This window comes from Recurvomyces mirabilis, assembly GCF_035927965.1.
Source record: "Recurvomyces mirabilis strain CCFEE 5264 chromosome Unknown scaffold_14, whole genome shotgun sequence".
Lineage (NCBI taxonomy): Eukaryota > Fungi > Ascomycota > Dothideomycetes > Mycosphaerellales > Teratosphaeriaceae > Recurvomyces > Recurvomyces mirabilis.
In genome coordinates this window covers 300,159-327,801 of record NW_027041948.1, presented here as the reverse complement: position 1 = coordinate 327,801, position 27,643 = coordinate 300,159, and the positions used below count along the sequence as shown (strand labels likewise).

Sequence of the window (27,643 nt, the reverse complement as noted above, 5' to 3'; positions counted from 1 at the left end):
GCAATGTCCGGTGATGAAGCCAGAACGGGAGGCGATCGTTTGTGTACGCGACAAAAATCCAGCGGACCGCCGGCGGGTTTCCAGACACAGCCAGAGTTGTCAGATTTTATGGCTGGGATATGTAGCGGATGTACTGATATCTTTCAGATCTTCCAAATTCCATCTTTGTTGTAGCACAGTAAGAGGGCATGTTAGATCATCATGCCGTCCTTGTCATATGCCATACTATCGCTTGTGCTTGTGTCTACAATGATTGTAGCACGGCCTCCACCAGGCTTAGAAAACTCGTTCTATATTTCCTGTATACTGATAAGATTTCTAAGCCGGGCCGTAACAGAGTAGATAGATGTGAAGCCAGCTAGCGTGGCCATGTCTCCTTCCCTTGTCTTCGCATATAAGATGTCCTATTGGACGTCGAGATCGTTCAAAGCCATGCCGGCCTTGGTGATAGCATCACAGTAGTCCGCATGAAAAGATTGCTTGGCATCAGTGACTAGTCTCTTGACTCTCGGTTGTAACAAAATGTGCCACAGCCATTGTGCAAAATTTGAGGCGAGCACGAACATTTGCGAGCCATGTGTTGCAGGTCATCAAGAGAGATCAGCCAGTCGAAGCTGATAGCGCCTGCCAGAGAGCGCTGTTACCGGCAGCGATGACTGGCGAATGTAAAAGGAGGATGCGACGGTGGGAAGAGATCTCCTCTAAAGCTCGAAGACAGAATCCACCTCAATTGGCCGAACTCGAACCACGACTTCTGTCAACCGTGCCATATATATCTCTGTTCCACGCAAGTTCCTGCCTGGCCACACCGACAGCACAACCTTTTACCTTGCCCGCTGCGTCTAAGAGAACAATGGATCATAGTGCCTGCACCGACAATTCCCGCACCTGAGCATCACGGCATGGCGGTTTGAGCCCGAGCGATCGTCCCAATCTAGGAATGTGCCGATGTCATACATACAAGCCCCATTACGACACTCCTCCCACTCCATTGACCTGCATACAGCATCCTCTATAATATCTTGCAGCTTCTGCTCCACTGCTTTTGCAGCATTCTCCATACTCTTTGCGGTGAACAGGTTAGCGGCGCCCTCCATGACTTTTGCCTGCGATGCGAAAACTTGTGCAGTAGAAGCAGCCACGTTCTGATCTGCGGTGATGAACCTCTCGATTTCCTTAGCCTGCTGCTGAGAGAGCTGCTTCAAGTAGCTCGCCTCGTTTGCGGCGGCTTTGTACTTCTCGTTTGTCTGCTTTAACTTCTGAATCGCTGCTTCTGCCTGTTCCTGCTTGACCTGGCTTACGCTGTTACTCATCTGTAAAGCTCTGTTGGAACTCGTGAGCTCCTGTTTTATGGCGGAGAAAGCGTCCTCCCTGGTTTCAAGATCCCGAGTGAGCTGCGCAAGCTGCCGTGACTGGGTCGCTTGCTCGCCAGCTGATTCCTTCAGCTGCAACTCGAATGTACCCACCTCGCCTGTCTTGATCCTGACTTGATCACGAAGCGACTCGACTGTACCTTCTTCGTTCAAGAGCTTTGCTTCCAACTCTGCTAGATGCTCTTCGTATTAACGAGACAAAGCTTCGATCTCCTCGTTAGTTGACGATGTCAATGGTCCAAGGAGTTCTGTTATCTCGTCTCTGACAGTACTTTGTGCTTGGCTTAATGCTGCGCGTAGAATCGTCGGTGCGAACTCCTGTAGACTGGGTTCTACTGAGATGGCGTACATGAAACTGTCGCAGAGGACTAGAGAATCGATCGCATCCAGGGCCATGATAAGCATCTACTTACGTAGCGGATCTTCAACGGATGTGGTGTGTTTGTACACCTCACATAAGACACCAGGGAAATTGTCGAGCTGCTGTATTGTGTCAGCACACGCGAACTTCTCTAGAGCGAGGTCCAGGAGCTTTGGTAGTTGATAGAATCGTGCAATGGCATAGACGTGCACGTGTGACAGTGCGTCCCCCTTCGCCTTGGGTTCGGCCGGGTCAATGATTACAAGCTGGCTAGAGCATTCGTCGCTCGAGCTCATCGAGATTGAGTGATCGTCGGCAGCCGAATCGACAGCCAGGCTGTAATCTTCCTCATACATCCAACGAAGCATGTACTCCACTGTCTGAGCATCGAATGCATGATGCTCGATGACATTGGCATTGCCATGGGCTGCCTGCATCACGTCAGCACCGTTGTATCCCGATGACAGCGAAGTGCTAGCATACCTCGGTTATCACCTCACACTGCTCTGCCAATACCGCAGACTTCGAGCAGACAACGGCACGATGTACTCTGAATGTTCTGTCCTGGCAACGGATCTCTAGGTCGGTCCACTTACCATCGATGGACGGTCCCTCACGATGGCCAGGCATCGTGCTGACGTCTTCTCCCACGTAGCGAAGAGCAAGTGAAGTGAGAAGTGGCAATGAGAGCGAGTGTATGGCATGAATGAAAGAGTCGTGAAACGCCCGGAAGGTAGCGACGAGCCGAAGCTCGCAAGAAGAGAAGGAAGGAACGACCTGTTTAGCCAAGATGAGGAAGGAATGATCTTGCTTGGCGAGAACGAGAGAAGGAACAAAGATTCCCTGGTCGACCGTTACTTGTTTCATTTCATGCTGGCCTACAGCTTATGCTTCTTCTCACCACTCCCAATCTTCCTGAACTCCTCCTGAGGCACACCCGACAAGAACCTGTCCAAGCCTCCAAACACCTCAGCCACACCCTGTGCATCCAGGATATCTCTCTCCGGCCTGCGGATCAACTCCTTGATCTTGGTCATACTGTCCGGAACGAGATGATCGCCCATCCTGTCTTCAACTTCCTTCAACACCAGTTCCAAGAACTTATCGCTTTCATTTGGCTTGGTATCGAACACCTTGTTCACGAACCCACATTGCACGAGCTCGGGGCAAGTGATCCTCTTTGACATGATCAGCGCCTCGTTCGCTTTGGCCACGCCCAGTCTCTGCACAAAGCTCCTGCTTGCCAGACCCTCTGCAACGAGACCGAGACTGCTGAACGGGGTCAAGAGGAAGGTATGCGGTGCGGCGTAGATGAAGTCCGCAAAGCCGAGGAGTGCAGCCGAAAGACCGACTGCTGGACCATTAAGCGCCGCGACCAGGATCTTGGGGTGAGTGTAAAAGGCGCGAGTGGTGTTGAGGTTGTTGGCGACGAAGCTGCCGAGCCATTGCTTGTATGGGTCCACGCCTGGTGCGGCAGCACGCGAAATGCCTACATCAGCACCTGCGGAGAAGAACCTCCCCTTCGCAGTCAATACCGTGATGTATACGCTGTTGTCCTTCGCAATCTCATTGAGGAGCTTCGCAATGCGGAAGTAGTACTCTTGTGTCAGAGCATTGAGCTTCTTCTCCAGGTTCAAGGTGATGATCGCGATCTTGCCGCGTTTCTCGTAGAGGACAGCCTGCTCTGGTGTAGGAGCGCTAGTTGCCATGATGGTGATCTGTCTGTTGGTAATTGTGGAAGGCAGTGAGGATTGTTACGAGTCTTAGGAAAGACAACGTATCTTACCGTCCTAGCAAGCAGCAGTAACTGAGATGTAATCATGCACTATACCTCGGATAGCCTTTAACGCAGCCATTGCCCTGCTCTGCGGTTAGTGAAGATGAGAGGGCAGGGGAGGGTAACCGAGGCTCGAGTGCAGCTCCCTCGTGACTTGAAAGGATCACGTGATTCTTATAGCTTGGCATGAATGACCATGACTCCATCACATGCAAAGTGAATGTTTTACTGCATCAAGCTTACCTATAAGACATCGACAAGATGGGTGGCCCTAATCTCGAGGTCTTTAAGGTATGATCCCTCATGCTCTTATGCGACCATCACTGATACATGACATATTAGTTCGGCATGTACATCCTCTTTCCCATCGGCATAATGTACTACTTTGGCACAAACCTCGACTCGCGCTTCAGTACACCTGATTTCTGGCCAAAGGAAGGTCAAACGCACACCATACCGTTCGAGAGGGAAGACATCAAGGTCGAACTCAATAGATTGAAGCAACGACGACTTCTCAACCGGGCCAAGAGAATGGAACTCGAGCAGTCGGGACAATTGCCGGAGGAGATCACGAGGAATCGAGATGAGGTTGAGGCGAGAGGGGCGAGGGAGATATTGGGCGAGGTCAAGACGGTGGAGCCGGAGAAGAGTCAATTCGCGAGGGAGGGTGGGAAGGGCTGGTTTGGTTGGTTGAAGTGAGAGGTCGTGTTACTGCGACGGGATGACGAATCTACTCTACCCTCCGAACGTCCTTCGGAAGCTACCCTGGAGCACTGTTGCATCGTGGATATGCGTACATGGAGTAAGAGACTGATTTTGGAGGCGATCGATTCACTACCTCCGTGCTTGTCGCCACCACAGCCTCTGCTTCGCACCAGGATCGTTGGCAACCTAAAGAGCAAAACTCAGCAACAAAGGAATTTTTGTACCGATCGACCTGCTCATATCGATACAGGCATGCCGCACGCAAGCCGTGGGTCGACAATGATCCTGACATGCATTCGCGCAGCATGAGCAAACTCGAACGTAAACCATGTGAAATGACGCTTTTAGATTATGAAGGGGAAGGCGACAAGGGTCTTTTGTGCACGTCTCACGGCCGCTGTAGATGTCTTGCTTCTCCTAGGTACTGCTGGATGGATAAATAGCTTGCTACTTTGCATTGAGTCAATCACTGTAGACGCTAATGCCTTGTCGGAGATTCACATATAGCTACGCAGAACGTGACTTCACAACCATTACCAGCAGCTTCATGGCTTCCATACATCAACTCACTAGACTCAACGACATCGCCACCCTCAGGGACAGCATGAACCACTCAGATCTTGTCATTCGCTGTGAGAGAAGGGAGCTCCATGTCCACAAGGCCGTCTTGTGCTCCGCTTCGAAGGTTCTCAGCAAGGCATGCGACAAGAAGTTCGAGGAAGGCGCTACGGGTGTGGTCGAGCGCACGGAGTTCGATGCAGACACGGTGGAGCGCATGATTGAGTACATCTACAAGCAGACGTACCATGTCGATAGCCCAGCACCGTCTACGGAGTCCAGCAGCTTGAGTAGTACAGAGTCAACCCCATCGTCTGAGGATGACACAGATGGCACAGAGGATGATCAAGCTCCGTCTGAGCCATACAACACGGCTGGGAAACCATCAATCAACACCAACACTGCTCTCATCGCTCACGCCCGTGCATACGCTATCGGGGAGTACTACGAGCTACCAACGCTACAGCAACTGGCAATGGAAAAGTTCGAAGCAGAAGCCACCTCTTCCTGGTCGATCAATGGTTTCATCGACGTCATCAGAGAAGTCAACGCTATCTCGGGCTTGGAAGATCGTGCCTTGCGCAACAAGCTACGCGGCGTGGCGATGGACCATATCGACCAGCTGGTCGACAACGACGATTTTATGACCAAGCTGGCGGAGTTACCTGACGTCCAGGACTTCGCTGCAGACATGCTTCGGGCTACGGTCAGACACCAAAACGACAAATTCACCAAGCTCGACGAGAAAATGCGAGGATTTCTGCAACAGCTGGAAACCGCCGAACCACAGATCGAGCAACTCATGAAGCGAGTTACCAACCTAACGGCAGAAGTCGAGTCCAATCAGCATGGTGCTGATGCAGTACGGACCGATGCGAGAAGAGCCTTCCACGCCTTCCAGAAGAGCATTCGCGAGCTTCCGTCATCATGCAAGAACGAGCGCTGTGGTCGTGAGTTTGGGAAGCTCCAATTTGAATCCGCTGGACATGCGGGTGTCAGTGGACTGTGCAGCGACTGGTGGGTTCGTTGTGCGAAGTGCAAGTGCCATTTGAAAAATTAGAGAGCGGTCATTGCGTCGGGTCGGGATCGGTCTGAGCAGAAGGACGTGTGATTTTGCATGATGCGAGGCGCGGCAATACTAGACACAGCATAACCCGCAGATGTAGAGGACGATGTACTTGGCATTCGGGAGTTCCCAGCGAGTGTAGTCGAAATGGAGCAGCGCCCGATAGTAATTTACAAGCGTCTGTCTATACTTGACTAGCCAAGCACTAATGTCTAGTGTCGCATTCACATCTCTTGTTAACCCCTAACTTTCCTCCACCCACTAGGTCTCCACCGTCGTCCACTCCACTTCACGACCGCAACCGGCACCACACTCGCCGCAGTAACAAGCCCCACCCGCCACCAAAACGGTGCCATGCCTCCTTGTACCACATAGCCCAGGTCAAAGTACCCCCCCAGCGTCGGAAAAGTAGCAAAGTACAGTAGTATCGTTCCAAGGCAGGAGAAGATCATGATAGGATGCCATGTCGTGATCTCAATAGCCACCATCAAGATCTCCGTCAGGATGAGGGCCGTATACGAGATCGAGACCATGCGACGAAAGGGCGCCGTGGTCGTATCCAGACCCTGTCCCGTAGTCGTCGGAGAAAGATACGAAGGTAACAGAATCTCCGCCCCTCCCTGAATAACCAAACCCTGATACAAACTAACCGCGCACCAAATTCCAAAACTCCTCACACTCAAACTCCTGCCCCCAACCAATTCTTTATAAAGCTCCGGATACAGCCTCGCCAACCCCTCATCCACATCCCGATCCAGCACGAGGGAGAAAACAGGCATCATGGTGTAGATCGTCGCATACCCCACCAGCAACCAATCCCGATACAAGGCCACGGGCTCAAACCCCCCAGCGACGCTGAAGACGGTCTGCGCGACACTGATGATGAGACCGCGGTATATCACGAATTGCGCCAGCTTCGCAGACCGTTTATAGCTATTCCTTCCATGCCAGAGCAGTAATTTCGTGACGTGTGAGAATTGCTTCACGGAGAAGTCGGCTGCTAGGGAGGCTTGCTGGCCTTCTTTGCCTTCGATCCCGATTCCTATATCCGCTGCGCAGATCATGGAGACGTCGTTGCCACCGTCGCCGATGGCTAGGGTGCGTTTGCCTGTGTATTGGCGGATGAGGGTAGTGAGGACGGCCTTCTGGGTCGGGGTACAGCGGCAGGCGATGACGGCTGGTAGTTTCACTGCTGTTTCGATGAAGGTTTGGGTGTGGTGGGTGAGGAGGAGGGCGAGCGATTGGCCGTCGATTAGTAAGGCGGTTGCTGTGGCGGTTGCTGCGAGGCCGCCGCTTCCACCGATGGTGTTTTGGAGTGGGAGGAGGGCGTCTAGAGCTTGTTGTGGTGTTTTCAAGCCGGCGACCGTGTGAATGGTTTGGCCTCTAGGGACGAGTTTGGAGGAGAGCGCGATACAACGGGCTGTCTCCACCTTGTCGCCCGTGAGCATCCAGATCTTGATTCCTGCGTTCCTTAACACCTCCAGGCTACTTTTCACACCCTCTTGGAGTTTGTCTTCTACACCCGTGATGCCGAGAAGCTCTTCATCGCATTCTAGATGCTGTTTCACCACTTTCGCCATCGCAGCGTCGCGACCGGATAGGGCGAGAGAGGCCGCGGAGTAAGCGGCGTTGAATTGCGCACATTGATCCTTCGATAATTGCTTCCGGCCGATTACCAGAGTCCTTAGACCTTCACGGGCGAGGTTGTCCGTCTCCTCCGCCAGCCACGTCGTAGGTTGAACCAGCGGCGCCATAGCCGTGTCGGCACCCTTTTGGAAGAAAACAATCGCCTCCTCTCCATCCTCCACGTTATCGTTGCTGCTATGCTGTGGGCTCGTATACCGTAAGAAGCGGAGGATGATGCCCATCCGTTTGCTGTCGCTTGTAAAGGGGAAGACATGCAGGATCTCCGCCTTGACTACCATCCTGCTTTCCTCCCCATCATCGCCCGCAGATTCGAGCGTGATAGTCTTGCGATCGCGATGAGCCAGTCGTAATCCGACAGCTTTTGTCCACTGCACAATAGCTATCTCGTCTGGCGAGCTGGCCTGATAAGTCGTTACTGCCCTCATCCCACCCTCCCCGTCATCCTCCTCTTCGGAAGTTGGGGTGACATTATGACACAACGCCAATGCCACAACCAGGTCTCTGATGCGTGCAGCAACAATCCTCTTGCTCCGGCTACCTCCACTAGCACCAGCAGTCTCGCTGTTTAGACTTCCCATCTCCTCCGCCTTTCCCGGCGTCCACAGTCCACCCTCCCCACCCGCGCCGCCAAAAGCCCGCCTCACAAACCCTCTCACCGCCCCCTGCCCCTCGGCACCTCCAAAACCCTGCCCAGCTACAAAGACCTTCCTCAACACCATCTCGTTCCTCGTCAGCGTCCCCGTCTTATCCGATAGCAGGAATTCCACTCGTCCCAAATCCTCAGGTATAGTTGAAGTCCTCACCACAGTGCCCGGAATGCCAGGGTCGCGGTGGATGAAGTATGCGTAGACGCTCTTCGCCATGTCGAGATTCACTCGCAAGGATATGGGTACGATGGTGCTGAAGAGAATCAGGAATCTCGTGAATGCCACGGCATATCCCTCTGATCCGTCCGCTGGTCTCGGCGCGGCGGGCTGGACACGTTCGAGAACAACTAATGTCAAGCTGAGAGCTGCAGTCAAGAAACAGAGGATTTTGGTCAGAGTGTTGATTTCGTTCTCCAGCAATCCAGTTTTGCTTCGGCTGGAGGAAGTGCTCATTGCCGCGCGAGTCTGGGTGCCGGTGTAGATGACGACGGCGTGAACGGTGGTGGTGGAGGCTAGGACCGTGTTGGCCCAGGCTGTGTTGTCTATTGTCAAAGCTGTCGACTGTGGGATATTGGCCGAGGTGCCCTGGGCTTCGATCGGTGAGGCTGAGTCGTAGGGTTGATGGCGTGATGGCGTGGCTGGGAGGAGCTCGAGGGTGCCGATGAAGCCGTTGACGTTTCGGTCGGGCTTCCCGGCTGTTACTCGTAGACGGATGTATTCGCTCGTAGGGAGGGTTTGGGCAAGGGGAGAGGCGAGACGCAGTTTCCAGTCTGTCTCGCCGTCTAGTTGGTCGGTACGGATGAAGGCTTCACCACCGCCTGATGGATCTTCGGACATGGTTTTGTTATCCACATCCGGTTTTGACTTGTCTCCTGCGCGAGCATCGGTGTCCACCAGAGTTGTGTCAGAACCTTCGCCCTCTTCGGCGTCGTCACTGGGTATGTTCGTAGATGCCTCGGAAGACAAACTCTTCAGTATGACCACATCAGCTGGCACCCGCTGGTCCTTGCTCAGGACAATCACATCCCCGACCTTCAGATTCCAACTCGGTATAATCATCTCCTTGACCCTGGCCGCCGCAACCTTGTCCCCACCTCCACCTCCCTTGCCCTCCCTCCCCGCACCCCCTTTCTTTCCCCTTCTCCTCTCCTTCATCCCTGCTCCACCACCACCTGCTCCAAACCTAATCACCCTCACGGCCTCCCCATTAGCCACTCTATCCCGCCGTCTCCTCCCCAAATCGTCCCAGGCCTCCTTTCCCAACGTCACACTCATCACAAAAGCCAAGGGAGCCACATACGTACTCAAATACCCTATCCTTAGGGCTGGAATGATCTGGCTGAGGGCGACGAGGAGGAAGTAGAGGTTGAAGAAGAATTTGAACTCATGGTATAATGTCAGAGGGAGGAAATTAAGGGGGGTGTATTTGGTGTTTGAGATTGTGTTGGGCGGGTATCTCTGGGTTTTGGAGGGGTGGATGTTGCCGGCTGTAATTATGCGATTCGAGGCGGGAGAGTCGATAGGAGAGTCGGTGGTGGGGAGGGCGATGGAGGTGGTTCGTCCGAAGGGTAAGAATCGCCATAGCCCTTTTCGTCGCCGTGTTCGGAAGTCGCCACCTGTCCCTGCTCCTTCCTCATTCAGATTCGTGCCCTCCACTTCTCCGCCGCCCAGCAGACCGCGGCTCTCCTCGCCAGCGTTGCTTTGTCTCCGTCCTTCGCCGTCCTCATCGTCTCCACCCACTAACGCTTTCAGACCCTCATCGTCCTCGCGTGGTCGTCGTCGCAGGTTCCGAAGCGGTATCCGTCGTCCGAATCCTCGTTTGTTCTGTGGTGTGTCGTATGGGTCAAGCTCGTTCAATTCCAAGTCGAGATCAGCATCAACGTCGTCGTCGGCATATGGGTCTTGGTGGTGGTCGCGGCGACGATCCATGCCTCATAGTGCTATGTCCTTTCTCGCCGATTATTATTGTACATCACCAGGGTCGATTGTATGGTTTACCGAAAAGACCAGCTCTTCTTTGTCCTTTCTTAGCTATAGGCAACCTTTCACGTGCTGCCCCGGATCCCAGGGCAAACCTTATATAAGCATGGCGGGAGCATGCGCACCTGTCATCTCTCACCCCCGAGGCTCCGCGATTCGTGATAGACGGACGGCAGTAATTACTCCATCCCCCTTTCCATCATATCGATGACATCGGCTTCGGATGGCCGCTGTGATGCTAGAAGTCGTCCTTGCTCCTAGGGTACTTGTTGTATAGCATTTGAGGTTAAAGTGTGCATTGGTGAGTCTCGAGCCGAAGCCTATCCCTTGGCCGCGGCCAGCTGGCCCATGGTGTGATTGATGTCTGACAAGCGTTCACAGTAATATCCCGTTTTAGCGACAGCCATGTCTTCGCAGAGAGATGTAGAGCACCAGTCGCAGTCTTCTACAGTGACGAACGCGACCGATCCCAATACAGTAGCAACCGCATCATGGCGTCCCGCGTTACGACCCAACGTGGAGCGGGCACCGGAAAATGACGACGACTTCTTCGAGCGATACCCGAACGCGACACCGAAGAAGATGCAGCAACAACGCGAACAGGCGCAGGCCCAACGGCAAGCGCAACCGACCGCTCCTGCTGAATCGATAGCGCAGCCACTATTGCATACCCAGGCAGTCGACGAGCCGGAGCAGGACTTCCCGAACCTCGAGGACCGACAACGAGCAAACAGCATCTCCGTCGAACACGTGCTCGACATCCGACACTCGGCCGCGTCACCCGCAGATCTCTCACAAGGCCCTTCAAGCTCGGCAAATGCTTCAGGACCGATAGAACGACACGAGCACGTGGAGGAAGAGGAAGTAGATGCCGTGACGCCTGCCGCACGAGATACGGAAGAAGATGACGAGGAGATGCTGTTCAAAGGCCCAAACGAGACGATCGAGGAGCAGCGACAGGACTTGGAAGACGCTCTACCCGCAGATGAGGATAATCTCGCTGAAGTGGATGAGGAGCAAGTTGGACATCCAGAGTCGGGCTATGACTACCAAGGCGAAGTCACGGAGATGGAGGCCGCGCAGGATGGGGAGCCGGACGCGCCATTGTTGGATGATGAGCAGCCTCCGCCTACAATTTCAAGAAGTCTAGGGACCGATGTGAGTATGGGTGGGGAAGTGGAAGTGGATGAGGAGGCGTCGCCTACACTGACTGCGGCGAAAGCGGTGGCTGCTCCCCCGCATATTGATAGGAGTTTTACTACGAATTTCACTGAGGTACCTGTGCCTGAGACGGAGGAGGCAGAGGAGGCGGTGCACGAAGAGGCTGGTCGTGGTGATTGGTCAAACGATGGGAAGGATGATAAGACTTTTGGTGAGCTGCTGGGTGATGAGGAGGAAGTGGGTGACTCGAGCTCGCAGTGGCCTGCTGAAGATGAAGAGGATCCGTTTGATAAGATTGGTAGTACGGCTCAGGAATCTACTGCACAAGCACCAGTTGCGCATGATCCTCTGGAGGATCAATCAGATGATATGGCAGCTCCGGACGGTACAACTAAATCTCGAAATCTGGATCCTGAAGCTCAGGGTGGCGATGATATGGCTGCCGCTTGGGAAGCAGCCTTAGACGACGATGAGCTGTTGGAGTTGGATGAAAGCGACGATCTAGATCCCTCAAAGCTCTTCGGTGACGACGATGACGACTTACTAGAGGACGATGGCGATGATTTCCTGGCAGATGTGAATGACACAACCAAATCCATCTCCCAGCAGCATGAGCAGCCGCAGATACGAAGCGCACCGTCTCAGTATCAGCCAGTCCAACAAGCACAGAATCCCTACGCCGCGGCATCCACAGCTTTCCTCCAAAACCATGGAAGAGGAGCCGGAACACCGGATACAGGTCTCTTCGACATCTACAACACCCAACCCATGCCCCAAACTCAACAGAGGCCACCATTGGCATCCACGCAGAGTTTCGCCGATAAGTCGAAAGGTGGATATCAGTCCCCTTATGATTTGCCCATGGAGGTTGTGAAACCCGCAAGACGAAGAGTGCCGCAGCCGCATCAAGGTTCTGGGTCTGGTTCTGGATCTGCGCCAGTGCCGCCGCCGAGGAGTAGTTCATTTGGTAGTACCTCCGCCCCTCTGGCGCCACCGGGAAGCGCAGGCAGTGTGATGAGTCCGCCTGGTTCGCGGGCTGGGCCGCCTTCCTCCTCGGGCTCTGCAGCTGCGCCACCGGCTTCCATTTCCGCAAGAAGTACGCCAAAGACTGATTCGGGTTTCTTTGCCGATCTGCCTATGAGTACGAAACCTAGAGCGAGACCGAGTGGTGGGTACACGCCAGCTGGGTCTTTACCCAGCACTCCCGGTATGTCTGGAGGGCAGTTCCCGCCTGGTGTTGCCGGTGGTGCCGCGCCTCCGGGCCCACCTTCGAGGGCAGGCAGCGGGTATATGCCACAACAGCATCCTTCGAGAGGTGCCGTACAGCCCCCTCAATTACAGCAAGAGCAGCCGCAGCATCAGCAACCTGGATACGCTGGTCTCCGACAACCGGAGAAGATGCCTCTATTACCTGATCAGCCTTCTGCGCCAGCAGCAAATACTCAACCCCATCCGCAGGTAAACAATAGGTACTCCCCAGCTCCGACAGCTCAAGCGGCTCCTTCGTCACGATACTCGCCCGCTCCTACCGCGCAAGCGAATCAATCTGGTGCAGGGGCAGGCAGAGCGACTAGTGGTCCTCCCGCTGCTCCTCCTCCTAGGATCCCATCTGTGAATCAATATACTCCGCGAACAAGTAGTCCGCTTGCTTTTGCCAACGAGAAGAACTTACCTGCTTTGCCGTCAGGGGTAAGTATGAGTCCGCCGAAAGTCAATGGAGTGGGGAGTCGGTACTCTCCTGCTGCTGCGCCACAGATGCAAGATCCGGGGATGTCTATGCCTCCTCCTTCGCAAATGCAGAGCAGGCAGCCTCCTCCGCCGCCTCAGCAACAGCAGCCGCCCATGCGGCCGAGGACGCAGAGTCCAGTATCTCATATGAAGGAGGCGAGAAGTATGAATGCGATGGGCATGGGCATCACGCCGCTCGAACGGCCTACTTCTGCCGCTGGAGCAGCGTACGGACTCGCGGCGACCCAGCAGCAGTACGGCCAACTCCAACAACGTCAACAACAGCCCTTGACAGGGTCGAGAGGACCAACCGTTCTCCCCCACCGCCGCCAATTCTCCCGCGACCTCGCCTTCCATCCACCCGCCAACCCTACGTCCCAGGATCCCCTTGAGCGATGGAAGGGTGGACCTATTTTCCACTGGAGCGGAGCTGGGAGTGTGGTGACTTCTTTCCCTTCACGAATACCCTTTTATGGTGGCGGTGGAGGCGCGGGTCCCATGCTCAAGTGCACGAGTGGCGATATCAAGGTTCGGGACGCGAGTACTGTGGGGATGGGAAGTGTGCTTGTAGATGAGCAGATTGCTAAATTCCCTGGTCCGCTTGCGGCGAAGAGTAAAGGAAGGAAGAAGGAGGTTTCGGCTTGGATGAAGCGTAGGATTGAGGCTTTAGAGGCCGAGGCACAGGCTGTCAGGTTCGTTCCCAGAGTGGCTGGGGAGGAGGACGTCGGTCGACAAGCAGAGGAGAAAGTCATGCTGTACAAAGTTCTCGGCCTCTTCGTCGAGAACGATGGCGTTCTGGAGGGCAACAAGAAGATTGAGGGAGAAGTCCGCGGTATCCTTGTTCCGGATTTGGAGGAAAGGGGCAGGGTAGCGGAACTCACGAGTCCCGTCTCTGCATCCGCCGTTGGTGGACTAGGAGCCGAACCCGTCGACCGAGCAGTCCTTGCACAGATCCGACAGGCGTTGCTTGAAGGGCAGAGGGAACGTGCTGTTTGGCTTGCCGAGGAGAAGAAGTTGTGGGGACATGCTATGCTCCTAGCCTCTACCCTGGGTCCAGAAACGTGGAGACAGATTGTTCAATCTTTTGTGCGGTCGCAGGTCCTTTCCGCCGGGTCGATGGAGAGTCGTAGTTTGGCGGCTGCTTATCAGGTCTTTGCTGGGAATGGAGCAGAGGTTGTTGATGCGCTTGTGCCGGCGAGTGCAAGGGCGGGGTTTAGGATGGTTAGTGCGAGTGATGGGTCTGTGGGGAGTTCTTCGCCGTTGGAGGGGTTGGAGCAGTGGAGAGAGACGGTCGGGCTGGTTGTGGGTAACCGGACGCCGGGGGATGGGGAGTCGGTTGCTCGACTTGGGCGATTACTTGCTTCGTATGGACGCTCGGAGGCTGCTGGTGTGTGCTGGCTGCTTGGACGGGGGTTCGTGAAGGTTGGTGGGGCGGATGAAGTGGACAGCGATCTTGTGTTACTTGGTGGAGCTCAACACAAGGACACCGGCAACGACCAAGACACTACCGGCAAGGCTCCTGTCGGAGCAGACCTAGACTCAATCCTGCTCACCGAGATCTACGAATGGGCTTCCTCCCTCTCCTCAACCGCCAACCCAACGACTACATCTTCTGGAACACCGTATCTCCCTCATCTGCAACCCTACAAGCTCATTCACGCCCACGCACTTGCTGCATCAGGCCACAAGGTCCAAGCGCAGGCTTATTGTGACCACATCACCACGGCCTATACCTCCACGACTCGACCAAGCCAGTACTACCACCCAGGCTTCACACAAGCAGTGGCAGACTTGCAAGCTTTCCTCTCCCAGACTCCGACTGGTGCGGAGGGTAGTAAAGGCTTCCTTGGCTTGAGCAGGCCGGGGATGAAAAGTGTGGGTACTGGTGTGGGGACGTGGTTTAGTAAATTTGTTGCTGGTGAGGAGGATAATGCTGCAGCTGCAGGGCAGGGTCAGATGGCAGGACAAGGGATGGGTGTCGGTGCAGAGGGGATGATGACGTCGCCAGATCAAAACACTAGTGGACCTTTCGGACGACTCAGTGGTGAAGTCAGTCGTAGTGCGTCAAGGAATGAAGCGTTCAATCCGATGATGGTGAGTGGGGGCCAGCAGAGCCCGTACATGCCGGGCGTGCAGACCGCGGTCAGTACGCCTGGTGGTGGCCGGTACGCGCCTTCCTATGGCGGCAGCGCGCCTGTTGCTGTGCCGCAGCGTCCGGCGCCTGCTGGACAGCAATCGACCTCGGCAGCCAGCTCGCCATATGCTCCTGGCATCGGATCGCCGGCTGCTGGTACAGGTATGATGGGTCAGGGCATGTCGCCCATGGAACACGGAAACCACATTATCAGCCCTCTTGCCTCCCCACCTAGCACATCTCATAGCCTCGGCGTGCCAGCACCATCAGACCAATATGTGCGACCTGGGTCCGCACCACGAGCGAGCTCGAGGAGCAGGTATGCCCCGAGTCCTGTCCAGCACGGTCTGGGTGTGCAGGGGGGTCCAGGAGCGGGCTTGAACAGGGCGGCGAGCGACTACGGCGTGCCATATGGCGCTGACTCAAGAAGAGGCTCGGCGCAAGAAATTGGCAGTCAGGGATCTTATCAGCCTATTCCGATGTTGGCCGCGCAGCAAGACATGCCTGCATATGGATATCCTCTTGTGCAGCAGATTGAGGCCCAGCAGCTAGATACGCAGCCAGAGGCGGAGGAAGAAGGAGACGATGCTTTTGGACCGAAACTCAATGGTCTCGGCTTCGATTCCGAAGCAGCTGATCCGAGCGAGGCTGCTGGTGGGTATGAGCCGCCCAATGCTAGCGCAGCGTACGAACCCCCATCATACCAACCCTACGAGCCCGAGCCCGAAGCCGAAGGTGATGATGAGCTTCGCCCGAAGAAGAAGGGCATGATGGACCTCGACGACGAAGACGATGTGGCCGCCAGGGCCGCTGCCGTCAAGAAAGCCGCAGCAGATAAAGAAGCAGATGATGCCTTCCGCAAAGCCGCCGAAGCCGACGCAGCTCGAGACACTAAAGGAGGCAAAGACGCCGGCAAGGCAGCAGGTGGAGGCTGGTTTAAAGGCGGCTGGTTTGGCGGCAAGAAAGACCCTTCCGCCGATTTGAACGCTGCAAATCCCAACAAGCCCATCCGCGCCAAGCTGGGAGAAGAAAGCTCCTTCTACTATGATGAGACTTTGAAGAAATGGGTCAATAAGAAAGGTGGAGCTGAGGCAGCGACTCCCGCTGCTGCTACGCCACCACCGCCTAAGGGTATGAGTAGAAATGTTTCCGGTGTGACTGGACCGCCTAGTGGACCGCCTAGTCGTGTTGCTAGTGCGGCTGGATCTATGGGGCCTCCCAATGGTTTTGGATCTAGGCCGGGGACTTCGTCGGGACTGCCGCCTAGCGCGATGGGGATGGCCATGAGCAATGGTGGATCTGGGCCCCCGAGCAGGGCGGGTACCCCTGCTTCTGGCGTAGCGGATGGGAATGGCGAAGGTCTGGCAGGTCCAACTGGTGTACCGCCGCCTATGAGACCGGCGAGTAGTATGTCCACGGCTAGTAGTCTTGATGATTTGCTTGCTGCTGGGCCGAGAAAAGGGGGCGCGGGTGGGACGGTCAAGGGGAAGAAGAAGGGGAGATATGTCGATGTTATGGCTAAATAGGCCTCGCATCAGGGCAGGCGTGTATGGGGAGCATCTTGGCATGGCGTTCTGGTCTGGGAGTTGCATAGCGTGCGGGTATATGGCATGTCGCTTCCGCGTGCATCTGTTGTAGGATTAACTTGTTGGCTGTAGTAATATATATGAGATGAAGGAGATCAGTATACCGTAGGCCCTCCATTTTGGGTTCCGCAATACATTCTCACGATTTGACCCTGGTCGTAACCTGTCGGCGGTTGTTGCATCGCTCTGGCGCAGGCTACGGATGATCGGGAGCAACGTCCAATAACCCCATGCGACGACATGAGGTGACGGTGTACCTCCCACTATCGCCACTATCGCCACTTTCCAGCTACGTCGCGCGGCATCATTGTGCTTGTGAAGCACGTGATTCAGGGTCGCTCCTTCTGTTGTTTGCTCGCTCTTGCCTAGTCCGGAAAGCTTCGATATAAAGTGGGTCAGCATAGAGCTCAATCGACTTTTCTCCTTCTAGCACAAACAAGGTCGAACAACTACAATACACAGTCTTCGACATACTCGTATAGAGCCACAACATCGCTGGCACACAGGATTGCCAGTTGCACCAGCTTTGCGGAAACACAACCTTATTGTACAGCCTTAGTCACGAACGACATCGCCACCCGACATTGCCTCTTTTGGCAGCCTGCCGCTACCTCCTCACGACACCATTACGGCCCCGATCGAATAGTCCAACATGGCAGATATTCACGAGCGGGACACGCTGGTCCGGTTGGCTGATTTGAGGGCGAATGAGCGGTACAGCGACCTCACAATCAGATGTCAAGGTCGCGAGTTTTAAGTCCACAAAGCGATTGTCTGTCCTGCATCTACCGTTATCGCTAGTGCCTGCGATATTACTATGCGGGAGAGTACAACGGGGATAATCGAGCACAGCTTCTTCGATGCGGACACCCTTGGCCGTATGATCTCGTACACCTATACCCAAGGTTATGTGCTGGACAAAACTCCTACTGCCGACAGCAATACGACAAGCAACGAGGACGACCCGCAGCGTGCAGGGGCTACTGGAGATATGGAAACATTCGCGAAACCGTCCGTCTCGGACCTCATCACCCAAGAATTACTTGCACACGCAAGAGTCTATGGCATTGGCGAGTACTACGATCTTTCCAACCTCAAGACGCTCGCTGTCAAGATGTTCGATGCTGTGGCATCAAAGTACGCAAATCCTTCAATCTATTGGCCGGTCGAGGGTTTTGTAGCGGTCGCAGAGGAAGTCTACAGGCTTACAGCGCCCGGTGGGAATTCTTTGAAGGATGCCTTGACCGGAGTCGTGATGGGCTGCATCGGCGTGATAACCAGCAGTAGTATGTTCATGGAGGTGCTTGCCGACGCAGATGGTCTGCAGGAGTTCACTATCGAGCTTTTGCGCTTGTCCGTACAAAAGCTCTCGGATGAACGAGACCGCGCCGTCGAAGACCTGAAGGCCGAACAAGAGTTGACTCTACATGTCAAGGACACGACGAACATACTAGTGAAAAGAGTCCAGGGTATCGATGGACTTTGTCGCAACACCATGTGCCGTCAACGCTTCGATTGGGTGGAGCTGGAGCCAGTAGGGGATGCAGGGCCAGGGGGCGTCTTGAGCGATTGGCAAGTACGATGCGGGAAGTGTAGGTGCAAGCAGTATGTATGAGCGTCCATCACTGTGCAATGCTTACGCATGCATTTGGGGGTCCAATTTCTTGAAGGTTGCCCGAGGCAGCAGTCATTCCACAGTCAGGACGTTTTCGTGGCTGAGAACGAACGTACGATACCATAGCGAATTAGTATGATGATGTATACCTAGCTAGGTACGATTCATAGTATTTAGTTGAGTGCGATTGATGTATTATCCAACGTATCTGTTTGTGTATGGTGGCAAATCATGACCTCTTTCGCCACGGATCAAATGCCTTCTCACTATCATGCGGCTTGCTCAATACTCCATCAGCCTCAACTTCTTGCCCACTTCTCGTCTCTGCGCCACTTTCTCACTAGATCTCTGCTCTCCTTCCTCCTTCGCCTTGAGAGCTTGTAGAAGCATGCCTGCGTCGAAAAAGCCATCTGCGACACGATTAGTATACGTGGCCAGTATTCGATTTGGACAGCGCAGAACTTACAACCACCCAACTCATCGTCATCACTAGCGACTCCACTCTCATCTCCCTCAGTCTTCTGAGAGCTCCCGACCTCCTGGATAATCCTCCCTCTACTCTTCAGCCTCGTCCCCTTCGGCCTCTTCTCCTCCGCCTCCCTAGCCCGACTCGCATTCTTATCCTGACTCGTCCCCCTCCGCTGCGTCTGCCTCAACAACTTTCTAATCTCCAGAAAGTAATTCTCCAAAGCATCGATATACCGTTTCGTCTGTCTATGCTTAGAACTGGCGCAGATGGAGACGGACCCGTCTTTGATGATATAGCCTATACCGAAGCCTTCACCAGAAGTTGGACCGAAACCAAATTGGCGGAGAGATGGATTTCCACAGTTGGAGGTGCTGAGGATGGTGTTATTGAGTCTATCCCAGCCTGCATCGGCAAAAATGGCAGGGAGAATGGCGGCTGGGCCGCGGGGCGGAGAGCGGGAGGGTACACTGCCGTCTTCACTGAGCATACTGTTGCGGTTGGGTGAGTTCATGCCGCCTCTCTCGCTAACCGGACTGCTGTAGCCGTTCGTGCTATCGCCGTTCGTGCTCGCAGTCTCCGACATCGACATCCCTTCCCCATCGACTTGTCGCTGCCAGAGACACATGATAGCGTAAAGATGTCGATCTTGTCCCTGCGCCTTGGCACAGTCTTTAGTGATCGCCGTATGCTTCTCGCACGCTTTCTTCAGAGCCTCGATCTTCTTCTGCGGTGCTGTCTCCGCCCAGAAGGTCCGAACGAACTCCACACTTTCGGGCGTTACTTGCCGGATTGCTTCAGTGCGGCCGTGAAAGTAAATCTTGGTCATGGCTGGTTCGTAGCAGCTTTCCACACGACCATACATGCCATAGTACGCTGCTTGGAACGCCATCTGCACGAAGGCATCGGGCGAGAAGCCCATGGAAGTCATAAAGTTCTTGCCGTAATGCATGAATTCAAGGGTGGAGAACTCATTCTGTTGTATGAGATCTGCCAGTCTAGTCTCGGCAAAGCGGATGGCGGTCGATAGCTCAGGTACCATATCCCATTCGAGCTTGTGTGGCGTGGTGCTAACATCCCCGAAGCTCTTTGGGTCACGCTTCGATGGGTCGGGCGAGCTTGATGCCCATAATGAAGGTGCTTGGCCGTTGATGCTTCGGGCGAAGCGGAGGATGGTGTCCGTGTATACATCGGAAGCAAATCGCAAGACAGTGTGGCCGTCCACACCAGTATGTTCGAAGTTAATGCCAGCACTGCCATTCTTGCATACAATAATTTGCAGCTTGTCGTAATATCTATTCGTACAAGTGCCGACCTGGACACCTCTGTCGATCTCAGAAGTACCACAAAGCATATTCATGCACAGATCATCGGTGTTTGTTGGCTCGGTCCAGTCTAGGCAAAGTATGAAAAGGGCCGAGTCTACGATATCGAGACAGTCACTGTTGTTGGTACCTTGTTCTTTGCTAATCAGGTCGCGGAGTCCAGACCAGATTTTGCGGTTCTCGGTACTGAGCACACCTAATGCACCCTTAGCTGCCTCATTGACTGGAGTCAGCACGGCATCGTCGACGATGACTTGCAGATTGAGCGCGACATCTTTCTCGGTCATGATAAGATCATGATTGTCGTCCAGCACATCGAACCAGTAGAATTGACCGCGACAGAGAACAACCAAATGCTTGGCACTCGGATCCTGATTAATCTGGCAGCCATTCTCTGTGGGTATGCGAGCCGTGCCAAACATCCTGGAGTACTGATACATGTCTAATGGTTGACCGCGCAGAGTATCTGGTGGCAGTTCCTCTTTCCGGACGGCGCGGACGAAGGACAATGCGGAAACGACCAGGGAAGCTGCTCGGGTTACCTGGTTGTTCCGGGCTGGAGTCGGGTCATCTTCGAGTAGGAAGAACGGGTTCAAGTTAAGCACGACCGGGTTGTCATAGTTAAGGTATGAGTCGTACCCTCGATTATGTTAGCCCAATGATCGGTTCATCAGCATGTTTCGACCTACAGAATTGTTCAATGTAGCTGCTTTTTCCCTGAGAGTACTGTTTGAGCTTTTCCTGCAGATCTGGGCCTTCTGCTCGTAGGAACTCTTGCACGGCTCGTTCGCTCTCTACATGCTCGCGAGCTGTCTGGAGAGGATCGAGCGCGGCCAGATATTTGGTACATGTTGATTCGAGGTCGGGAATCGGTAGCTTTGGCAGCTTGTCTTGTGCTGCAAACGTTACACCAGGCTTCAACGCTGGATTCGTATGCGACATTAATGGTTGGAGCTTTTCTCTTGAGAAGTTTTGAGTTGCCTCCTTCGCATTTGCCTCGGACCGTTCAGGCATTGTAAGTGAGTCTTTGCGTTGTGCCCTGGCTAGCTGCTCGTCGATAGACGGGATTATTCGGACTGGAGACATGAGTGTGAGTATATCAGCTATGCAGTGGCGACACGAGCGTAGCTATCGACAGGCCACGAAGTGACGTGCGGAAGAAATAATGACAATCGTGATGGAAGTAGCCAGGCATTGGAATACACGAAGCTGTGCACAAGCCTCACATCAGGGCGGTGGTGGAAATGATGGATATGGAGGAAAGGATCACGCTATGAAGGCAGAACTCCAGTCGAGCTCATGGCTTGATCAATCTAGACGAGAGGCCATCCTGGTCGTTCGCAAATGCATGTGATCGTGAGGCTCTAGAGCCAGCGAGTATAGCCGTTGCGCCGAAGTGCTCGACAGCTCCGGCTACAACTGCAACTCACATTTGCAGGGGCGGCAGAGAGGAAGATGGCTTACCTCTGTTGACCTCGGACACGCGCCGTAATGGCCGGGTGAGTTTCTCCTCGTTGGCAGCAAAGATGCAGGAGGCCCACAAGGCGTGCTGCAAATGACAGGGAAATAGCTGGCCGGTCAAGAGGAAGGAGCACGCGGCTGCGTTACAGCGCTAACTTAGTCGTGCGAGGTTGTGCAGAAGTCGCTGTTTCGGCAGAGGTGGAGGATACCCTCCCGTGCGGGTAAATCAGTATGTTATCGTCTCTTCCAGGTGATGAGGATGAGAGATAAGAGCAATAGACCATGCGAATGGATCAGAGATGTAATAGAGCCATATATTTACTCTATCATTCCGTAGCCAGTCGCTAGTCGTAGCCCTCGGGCTGTTACACGGGCCAGACGTCACAGGTCAATGTCTTCACATGATTGCGGCGCTGCGGAGTCAAAAAGGCTACGGATGGATGGAGCAATGCTTAGTCATATGGTCACGATTCCGCCAAGAAACAAATCTGGCGTCGACGAGATGCGTGCCAAGATACGATCAAGTGTGGATGATGATAGTTGAGACGTGTAGACCGCTACTGATTGCGACCACTACCGCAGAAGAGAAATCTGAGCATTCTTCAATATTCTACGTGGTAGTGAACAAACGCACTCAAGAACCTCGATTGTTTCAGCCACGGTGACCGGTGATCCAGCAGAAACCGGGCTAAACGCTGGCCTCATCCCTTCACAGACACAAGGTGGATATCGAGTCTTCAGTGCCACTGTCAACATCCTCACACATCCCCGCCGCGTCCAAAAGACTGCTCAAGCGCTTAGCTTCATCCAGCGACGCTATCGCTTCTTTCGCAGCAGTCTCGTAGACCTTGATCTTTCTTCTCGCCTTACCAGTCTCCTTGCGTAGATGTGGAAGACTTGGTACTTGGCCATGTATCATCGATGCCGCAACCTGCTGCGAACCCATCCGGACCATTGCCTGGAAGAGAGCGCTTCTCTCGTCGAAAGTCTGTTGTGCTTGTCCGGCCATGAGATCACATTGCTTGACACTCCACTCGAGTATTGCAGTATATATTTTGACAAGCTCGTGGTCGTTTTGTGAGCGTATATCTGCCACAGTATAGTCATGTCCAGTCTGCTGCGGATCATCGACGACGCACTCGAAGGTGTACGTTGCCTGAAGACCAACCTTGCGACAATAGTACAACCATCGATCAAGACTGTGACCATCGACTCGTTCTGTGTGTGTCATGAGTAGATGCACGTGCAATGGGATCCTCAACTTGGCATCATTCCCTGTCATACGCATTCTCCAGCTCGTGAAGTTGAGGAGTCCAGATATGTCGACACAGCTCATGTTGACGACTAGTGCCTCGAAAGAAACGTCCCGAGAGTCCGAGACAAGCTTCTTGGCGACTTCCAGATACTCACCATATAGCTGCTTGTTGGCAAGCACTAGTCCTGCGCGGAAGACGTATGGCCGTGCTTGGATGCCACTGTTTTGCCTCCGGACTCGTAATGGCAACTCCTCGAGAGCGGCTTCCTTGAGTATGGTCTGTCGTAGCGCCGCAGGGAGAGAGAGCAAAGTCATGCTGAAATTTCGCCCTCGAAAATCATGCACTGGTTTCTAGACCTGGAGTGCTAGCCTATGTTGGTAGCTCGGTGTGATGTCTGGCCGTAGATCGTTGCTTTCTCAGCGACTTCCACATGGCAATGTCATCTGGAAAATCATCTGCAATGATGTTCTGACTTCGTTGATTGCAACAGATGTGTATCATGTCGTTCGCTTGTGTTGCACGTGTCGCATATCCAGACTTCAATCTTCTGTAACGATATTGAAGCGGCTACTGGCCGGCGCCCTGTGGTATCAATCGTCTGTTCAAGCGCAAGCAGGTTTGTAGCGTTATTGATCATTCCGTGTACGATAAGCAGGATCAGTTGTGGTTCGAAAGATTAAACAAGGTCCGAGAGGCTGTCATTGAAAGCCCACATTACTGAAAAACACATAGTCCGCCTCATTCCACAGAGTATGACTGACCTCGATTTCGACGGCCTTGCCATTGTCAGAAAGCACGATGATCTTCTCAATTACTATACCCGCGAGCAAACCAGACCTCGCGAATCGAGTTAGCAGCAGCAAGAGTCTACTGTGAAGCATATCGAGTTGAGTCTGTGGACTGCCGTAGACATGGATCATATCTTCCAGCGGTATTGCGGAAGCGATCACGAATTTGACGGTCCGAAGCCTCAGTGGCTGAGCCAGCGGCTTCGCACGACCAACAAAAGGGCCGTGGGTGGCGAAGCGCTTCAATACTTCGTATATAGGTCGAAGGAGGACGTCGTGCTGATAAAGCGTCGAGTTGAGGGCGGGGTCGAAGAGGTTGCTGACCCTGACGTGGAAGGTCAGATCATGAATGTGCTCTGGTGGGCAGGAGAGGCGAGACCACTGGATGGTAAGGTCGGGGCGACTGGCCTCCAGAATCATCTCCGCGGATGGGCAGTAGTGGCTGGTGTGTGCCAAGTACGTCTGAATTTCCTGGTGTAGCTGGCGATTGGTCAACATGAGGTTCATGTAGACTGGGCCAGGCGGTTTCTTGTCGTAATGCAAAGTCCACCCTGATCTCTGTGCTTTGACCGATGAAATGTTCGAATCCGTCGATGCTGTTGGAGCTTGTAACTCATCTTCGATGGCATACTTGAAGATCGTGTCGCGCACTTCCTGACACATTTCGAGCAGTCTCGGCTGGCAGAGATGCGGCATCGTGGCGCAAAGATAGCTGCTGCAACAAGAATACCTGCCGTTCCTGAGGTCCAACGCAACACCGTGGGATACAGGATGAGCTCGAGATGCCTCTCATAAGCCCCGGGAGGATCTGGTCATCTCAAAATCGAGGCTAAATAAGATATAAGAGAGCCGCTGCCTTAACGATCGATGACGCATGGAGGCATTGTAGTTACGGTATGAAGGAATCTGTCACCTCGCTTTCGTCGTACCGTGGGGTTTCGGTCTTCATGTTATGCCCGCGCTGCATGTCAGCATGAGCCGCTGGCCGTGGCAATTGTACTTCGCGCTTTGCCGCATCTCAAGGCCAAAATCTTGGTCGTCGTTGTTTCGACGATACGGTACTGCGAAATGAGCTCGTTCCAATGCGTGTATCTTCATGACGTCCAATGACGATGCTGCTTGATGGTTTTGTTGCCAGCCAAGTTCGCCGTCCAAGTTCACCTTCTGTCAAATGATGTCACGTGAGCACGTTTCACCGCGAAGCATGAGTTTCACAATTGGTTGGCATTGTAGCTGCGGTATATGCTTATGACGATTATATGCTCACAGTAGCACGTCTAGCAACTTCCCAATGATATCGTTCTTTACCCTGTCCAGCTCACCCTTAGCAACCCGACTTCCAAACTCAATCGCAAGAGCTCTAGCCTTCCAATCGATACCATCCTCGCCAGCTTCAGCCACCAACTGCTTCAGTCCTGTGACGTGATGCAAAGCATACTTCAAAGCATGATCATTCTCAGCGCCTACAGCTTTCGCAACGATCATAGCTTGCCTGGCAATGAAATCGTGTGAATCCTCTAATTCTGACGGCGAAGGTAGTGTCAGGCCTTTGAGCTCGAATGTGCCATTGCAACCATGCATCGAGACGCCCCAGCTTAGATCAAAAACTTCTCGTACATTTCCCGTGGTCTCACTATAAGCCGAGACGATCTCTTCGTACCCTTCTGCATCCATACGGAAGCGAGTGACTACGATCCGCTTCCCTTGACCTGTTGCGGGACCTATAGGTACACCAAATTGCTCGCCTAGACCAAGCCACGAAGCAGCTGTGAGTCTTGCAATATCGTCACGGGAACTCTCGGTATCCGGCCTCGGGATGCCCATACGATGCAACACAGCATCAGCCAATCTTTTGGCTTCGTCACCCGTGAGTCTCTGTTCTCTTCCGAAAAGTGTTACGCGGAGCAAATCGCTGGTCAGGACACGTTTCAATGCTTCGAATGCAAAGCCTGGAATCTCTCGTGGGATTGTCTGTAGGTTCGCAGGGACTCGTTGCGGCCACTGCGTTGTCGCAGGGTTCTGATGGCTGGGCTCGAGAATCGGCGTGTACTGCGAGCTGAGACTTTCGGTGTCATTCGTCTTGCCATTGACGAGAACTCTGGGTGCGGGTGGTGTAGCAAGTCTCACAGGTCCACCTGTGTGTGCCGGTACTTGCAGTGACAGTCGTCCTGGTCGACTCGGCCCATCACTTTGTCTCTGGACTATTGGAGGTCGAGGGGGCACTTGTGGTTGCGTCGCATAGTCGTGTGAAGCTGTCAGATCTGGTGTAGCTGGCTTTGCGAGAATGGCTCCTCGCTCGTTTGCAGGGTCAACGGGGAACGTGCTAAATGGTCCATCTTGCAAGTGCCGGCTGGCCGGTGGTCTTCCTCGCGGCTTCGCTCCCGGCGCGTTTCCAGAAGGCCAGGCACTAGACACAGCCGGACCATGTTTTCTTCTTCTCCGAGCCGGTGTGATAGCAGACCTCGGCTCACTGTCAAGAGCAGCCTCGATGTGTGCTGCCATCGACGTCGGATGTGCAGTCATTGGGTGAGGCGATGCTACTTGTTGACCATCGTGAAGTTGCCATCGCAGGTGAGTAGGTGCTGTCGCAGTCACAGCAGTCTGAGGTCCAGTGGGTCTATTCGCCCATGGTGCGTATGTCTGTGGTGTGACTGCGGAGGCCATAGTCCATGGATCTTGGAAACCCTTCGGATGTGCACTTGCTGGGTAAGCAGACATGGGCACGTCATGGCTTGGACCGGCCTGTAGTCTAGGTTGCTTACTAGCTGGTCCGCCGTCGCCATCATCCTCCACTTCCGTCTGCGAGTTTCGCCGCCTGCCACGCTTCGGTCTGAAAGCAGGGTCAAGTGCTCTGATTGCCAGATCCTCCTCCGCAAGTACCCCATCGCGACCAGCAGCAGGAAACGGATCCGTCAAAGGGGGCACTTCAGTGAAGTATGCATGCTGCTTTCCCAGTAGATACTCAAAGAAAGCATCAATGTGCATTGCACGCATCCATCGCTTCAGTCGAACAGTATACTGCTGCACCTTCTGAACACTCTGGCCTTTGTTCACATCTGGTGCTTCGACGCCAAGATCCAGAGCAAGCTGGGCCCAGGTCTTGATCTCCTTTGCATCGAACGCCCGAATCAGCCTAAACAGTTTCAAGGTCTCGAATTCTTTGTTGTCACTCTTAGGAGGACTGTTGAAGCCGGCCCTCAGAGTGTCCGTATCGATGTCAATGTCGAACTTTGGGTTGCAGTATAGTATGAAGGCGACAAACGCATCAGTTAGATTATCTTCGTCGACATCTTTGGAAGGCAATGTCCTGGCGTTGTCCGAGCTAGAAGTAGCTATACCTGTCGAGGGAGTCGTGCGAGTGATTCGTGGCGAGATAGTACTTGCCGGAGGCTGCATCGAGGTTTGTGATGTTCGTCCTTCCGGAGTCTGCTGTCTCGGCTGGCCATGTTGTACGGATGGCTGAAGGAGCTGTGGGCTGTTGTGTAGACTTGGGTCTACTGCGAAAAGTGGAGATGGGAACTGCGTCGTCGAGAACGATGAAGATGGTGTACTCGCTGACAGAAATCCATGGTGCTGTTGTCCTGCGCCGGCGCTGGCATCTTGTCGCCACATCGGGGAGCACTAGCTTTGCTATCGGTTTGGCTGGACTGGCATCAGATCTGACTGCATCTGGTTATGGATCCATCCTCGTGCCTTCCTAACTCGACATTTTTGCTTCCTCAGCGATGAACATTTAGCTGGCATTGCGATGGAGATCCAAACCTTAATGGGGACGCGCTTTCACGTGCTCGGCTTCAATCGGCAATACTGTTTGGTAGTATCAAGTCTGCAGCCACCATGACCACAGCTACTCGGTCGCTTAATGCAACACCAAGGCCTTACTTGGAAATGTAGCCGAGGTACGATGAAGTTACATCATCTCCTGGACACGAGGGCTTGTATATGACACCGAAGAACTAAGTAAACCACCTTTCCTTACCTTTCGAGACCACATTCAATCCACTCAGTC

General features: G+C 53.9%; 11 protein-coding genes across 11 annotated transcripts; 4 read left to right on the top strand and 7 right to left on the bottom strand.

Annotated features, from left to right (window-relative positions):
* Positions 1 to 895: 895 nt before the first annotated feature.
* LTS14_005767 (uncharacterized protein) lies at positions 896 to 2,364 on the bottom strand (the record flags this gene model as incomplete). Its single annotated transcript, XM_064838465.1, has 4 exons — positions 896 to 934; positions 1,005 to 1,546; positions 1,787 to 2,165; positions 2,218 to 2,364. 4 exons carry the CDS (start codon positions 2,362 to 2,364, stop codon positions 896 to 898), a joined length of 1,107 nt encoding a protein of 368 aa, XP_064693919.1.
* A 248-nt stretch (positions 2,365 to 2,612) lies between these two features.
* ECI1 (dodecenoyl-CoA isomerase) lies at positions 2,613 to 3,443 on the bottom strand (the record flags this gene model as incomplete). Its single annotated transcript, XM_064838464.1, has 1 exon — positions 2,613 to 3,443. One exon carries the CDS (start codon positions 3,441 to 3,443, stop codon positions 2,613 to 2,615), a length of 831 nt encoding a protein of 276 aa, XP_064693918.1.
* Positions 3,444 to 3,772: 329 nt separating this feature from the next.
* LTS14_005765 (uncharacterized protein) lies at positions 3,773 to 4,210 on the top strand (the record flags this gene model as incomplete). The annotated part of the gene is made up of 2 exons (XM_064838463.1): positions 3,773 to 3,802; positions 3,854 to 4,210. 2 exons carry the CDS (start codon positions 3,773 to 3,775, stop codon positions 4,208 to 4,210), a joined length of 387 nt encoding a protein of 128 aa, XP_064693917.1.
* A 553-nt stretch (positions 4,211 to 4,763) lies between these two features.
* Positions 4,764 to 5,885, top strand: LTS14_005764 (uncharacterized protein; the record flags this gene model as incomplete). The annotated part of the gene is made up of 2 exons (XM_064838462.1): positions 4,764 to 5,795; positions 5,835 to 5,885. 2 exons carry the CDS (start codon positions 4,764 to 4,766, stop codon positions 5,883 to 5,885), a joined length of 1,083 nt encoding a protein of 360 aa, XP_064693916.1.
* A 191-nt stretch (positions 5,886 to 6,076) lies between these two features.
* Positions 6,077 to 10,063, bottom strand: NEO1 (putative aminophospholipid-translocase; the record flags this gene model as incomplete). Its single annotated transcript, XM_064838461.1, has 1 exon — positions 6,077 to 10,063. The coding sequence occupies one exon, from the start codon at positions 10,061 to 10,063 to the stop codon at positions 6,077 to 6,079; it is 3,987 nt and encodes a 1,328-aa protein (XP_064693915.1).
* Positions 10,064 to 10,519: 456 nt separating this feature from the next.
* SEC16 (vesicle coat component) lies at positions 10,520 to 16,663 on the top strand (the record flags this gene model as incomplete). The annotated part of the gene is made up of 1 exon (XM_064838460.1): positions 10,520 to 16,663. One exon carries the CDS (start codon positions 10,520 to 10,522, stop codon positions 16,661 to 16,663), a length of 6,144 nt encoding a protein of 2,047 aa, XP_064693914.1.
* Positions 16,664 to 17,540: 877 nt separating this feature from the next.
* Positions 17,541 to 18,338, top strand: LTS14_005761 (uncharacterized protein; the record flags this gene model as incomplete). The annotated part of the gene is made up of 1 exon (XM_064838459.1): positions 17,541 to 18,338. The coding sequence occupies one exon, from the start codon at positions 17,541 to 17,543 to the stop codon at positions 18,336 to 18,338; it is 798 nt and encodes a 265-aa protein (XP_064693913.1).
* Positions 18,339 to 18,620: 282 nt separating this feature from the next.
* On the bottom strand, positions 18,621 to 21,215 carry YAT1 (carnitine O-acetyltransferase yat1; the record flags this gene model as incomplete). Its single annotated transcript, XM_064838458.1, has 3 exons — positions 18,621 to 18,748; positions 18,805 to 20,769; positions 20,819 to 21,215. 3 exons carry the CDS (start codon positions 21,213 to 21,215, stop codon positions 18,621 to 18,623), a joined length of 2,490 nt encoding a protein of 829 aa, XP_064693912.1.
* A 1,084-nt stretch (positions 21,216 to 22,299) lies between these two features.
* Positions 22,300 to 23,160, bottom strand: LTS14_005759 (uncharacterized protein; the record flags this gene model as incomplete). Its single annotated transcript, XM_064838457.1, has 1 exon — positions 22,300 to 23,160. The coding sequence occupies one exon, from the start codon at positions 23,158 to 23,160 to the stop codon at positions 22,300 to 22,302; it is 861 nt and encodes a 286-aa protein (XP_064693911.1).
* Positions 23,161 to 23,544: 384 nt separating this feature from the next.
* LTS14_005758 (uncharacterized protein) lies at positions 23,545 to 24,330 on the bottom strand (the record flags this gene model as incomplete). Its single annotated transcript, XM_064838456.1, has 1 exon — positions 23,545 to 24,330. The coding sequence occupies one exon, from the start codon at positions 24,328 to 24,330 to the stop codon at positions 23,545 to 23,547; it is 786 nt and encodes a 261-aa protein (XP_064693910.1).
* Positions 24,331 to 24,897: 567 nt separating this feature from the next.
* On the bottom strand, positions 24,898 to 27,246 carry LTS14_005757 (uncharacterized protein; the record flags this gene model as incomplete). The annotated part of the gene is made up of 1 exon (XM_064838455.1): positions 24,898 to 27,246. The coding sequence occupies one exon, from the start codon at positions 27,244 to 27,246 to the stop codon at positions 24,898 to 24,900; it is 2,349 nt and encodes a 782-aa protein (XP_064693909.1).
* Between the last annotated feature and the right edge of the window lie 397 nt (positions 27,247 to 27,643).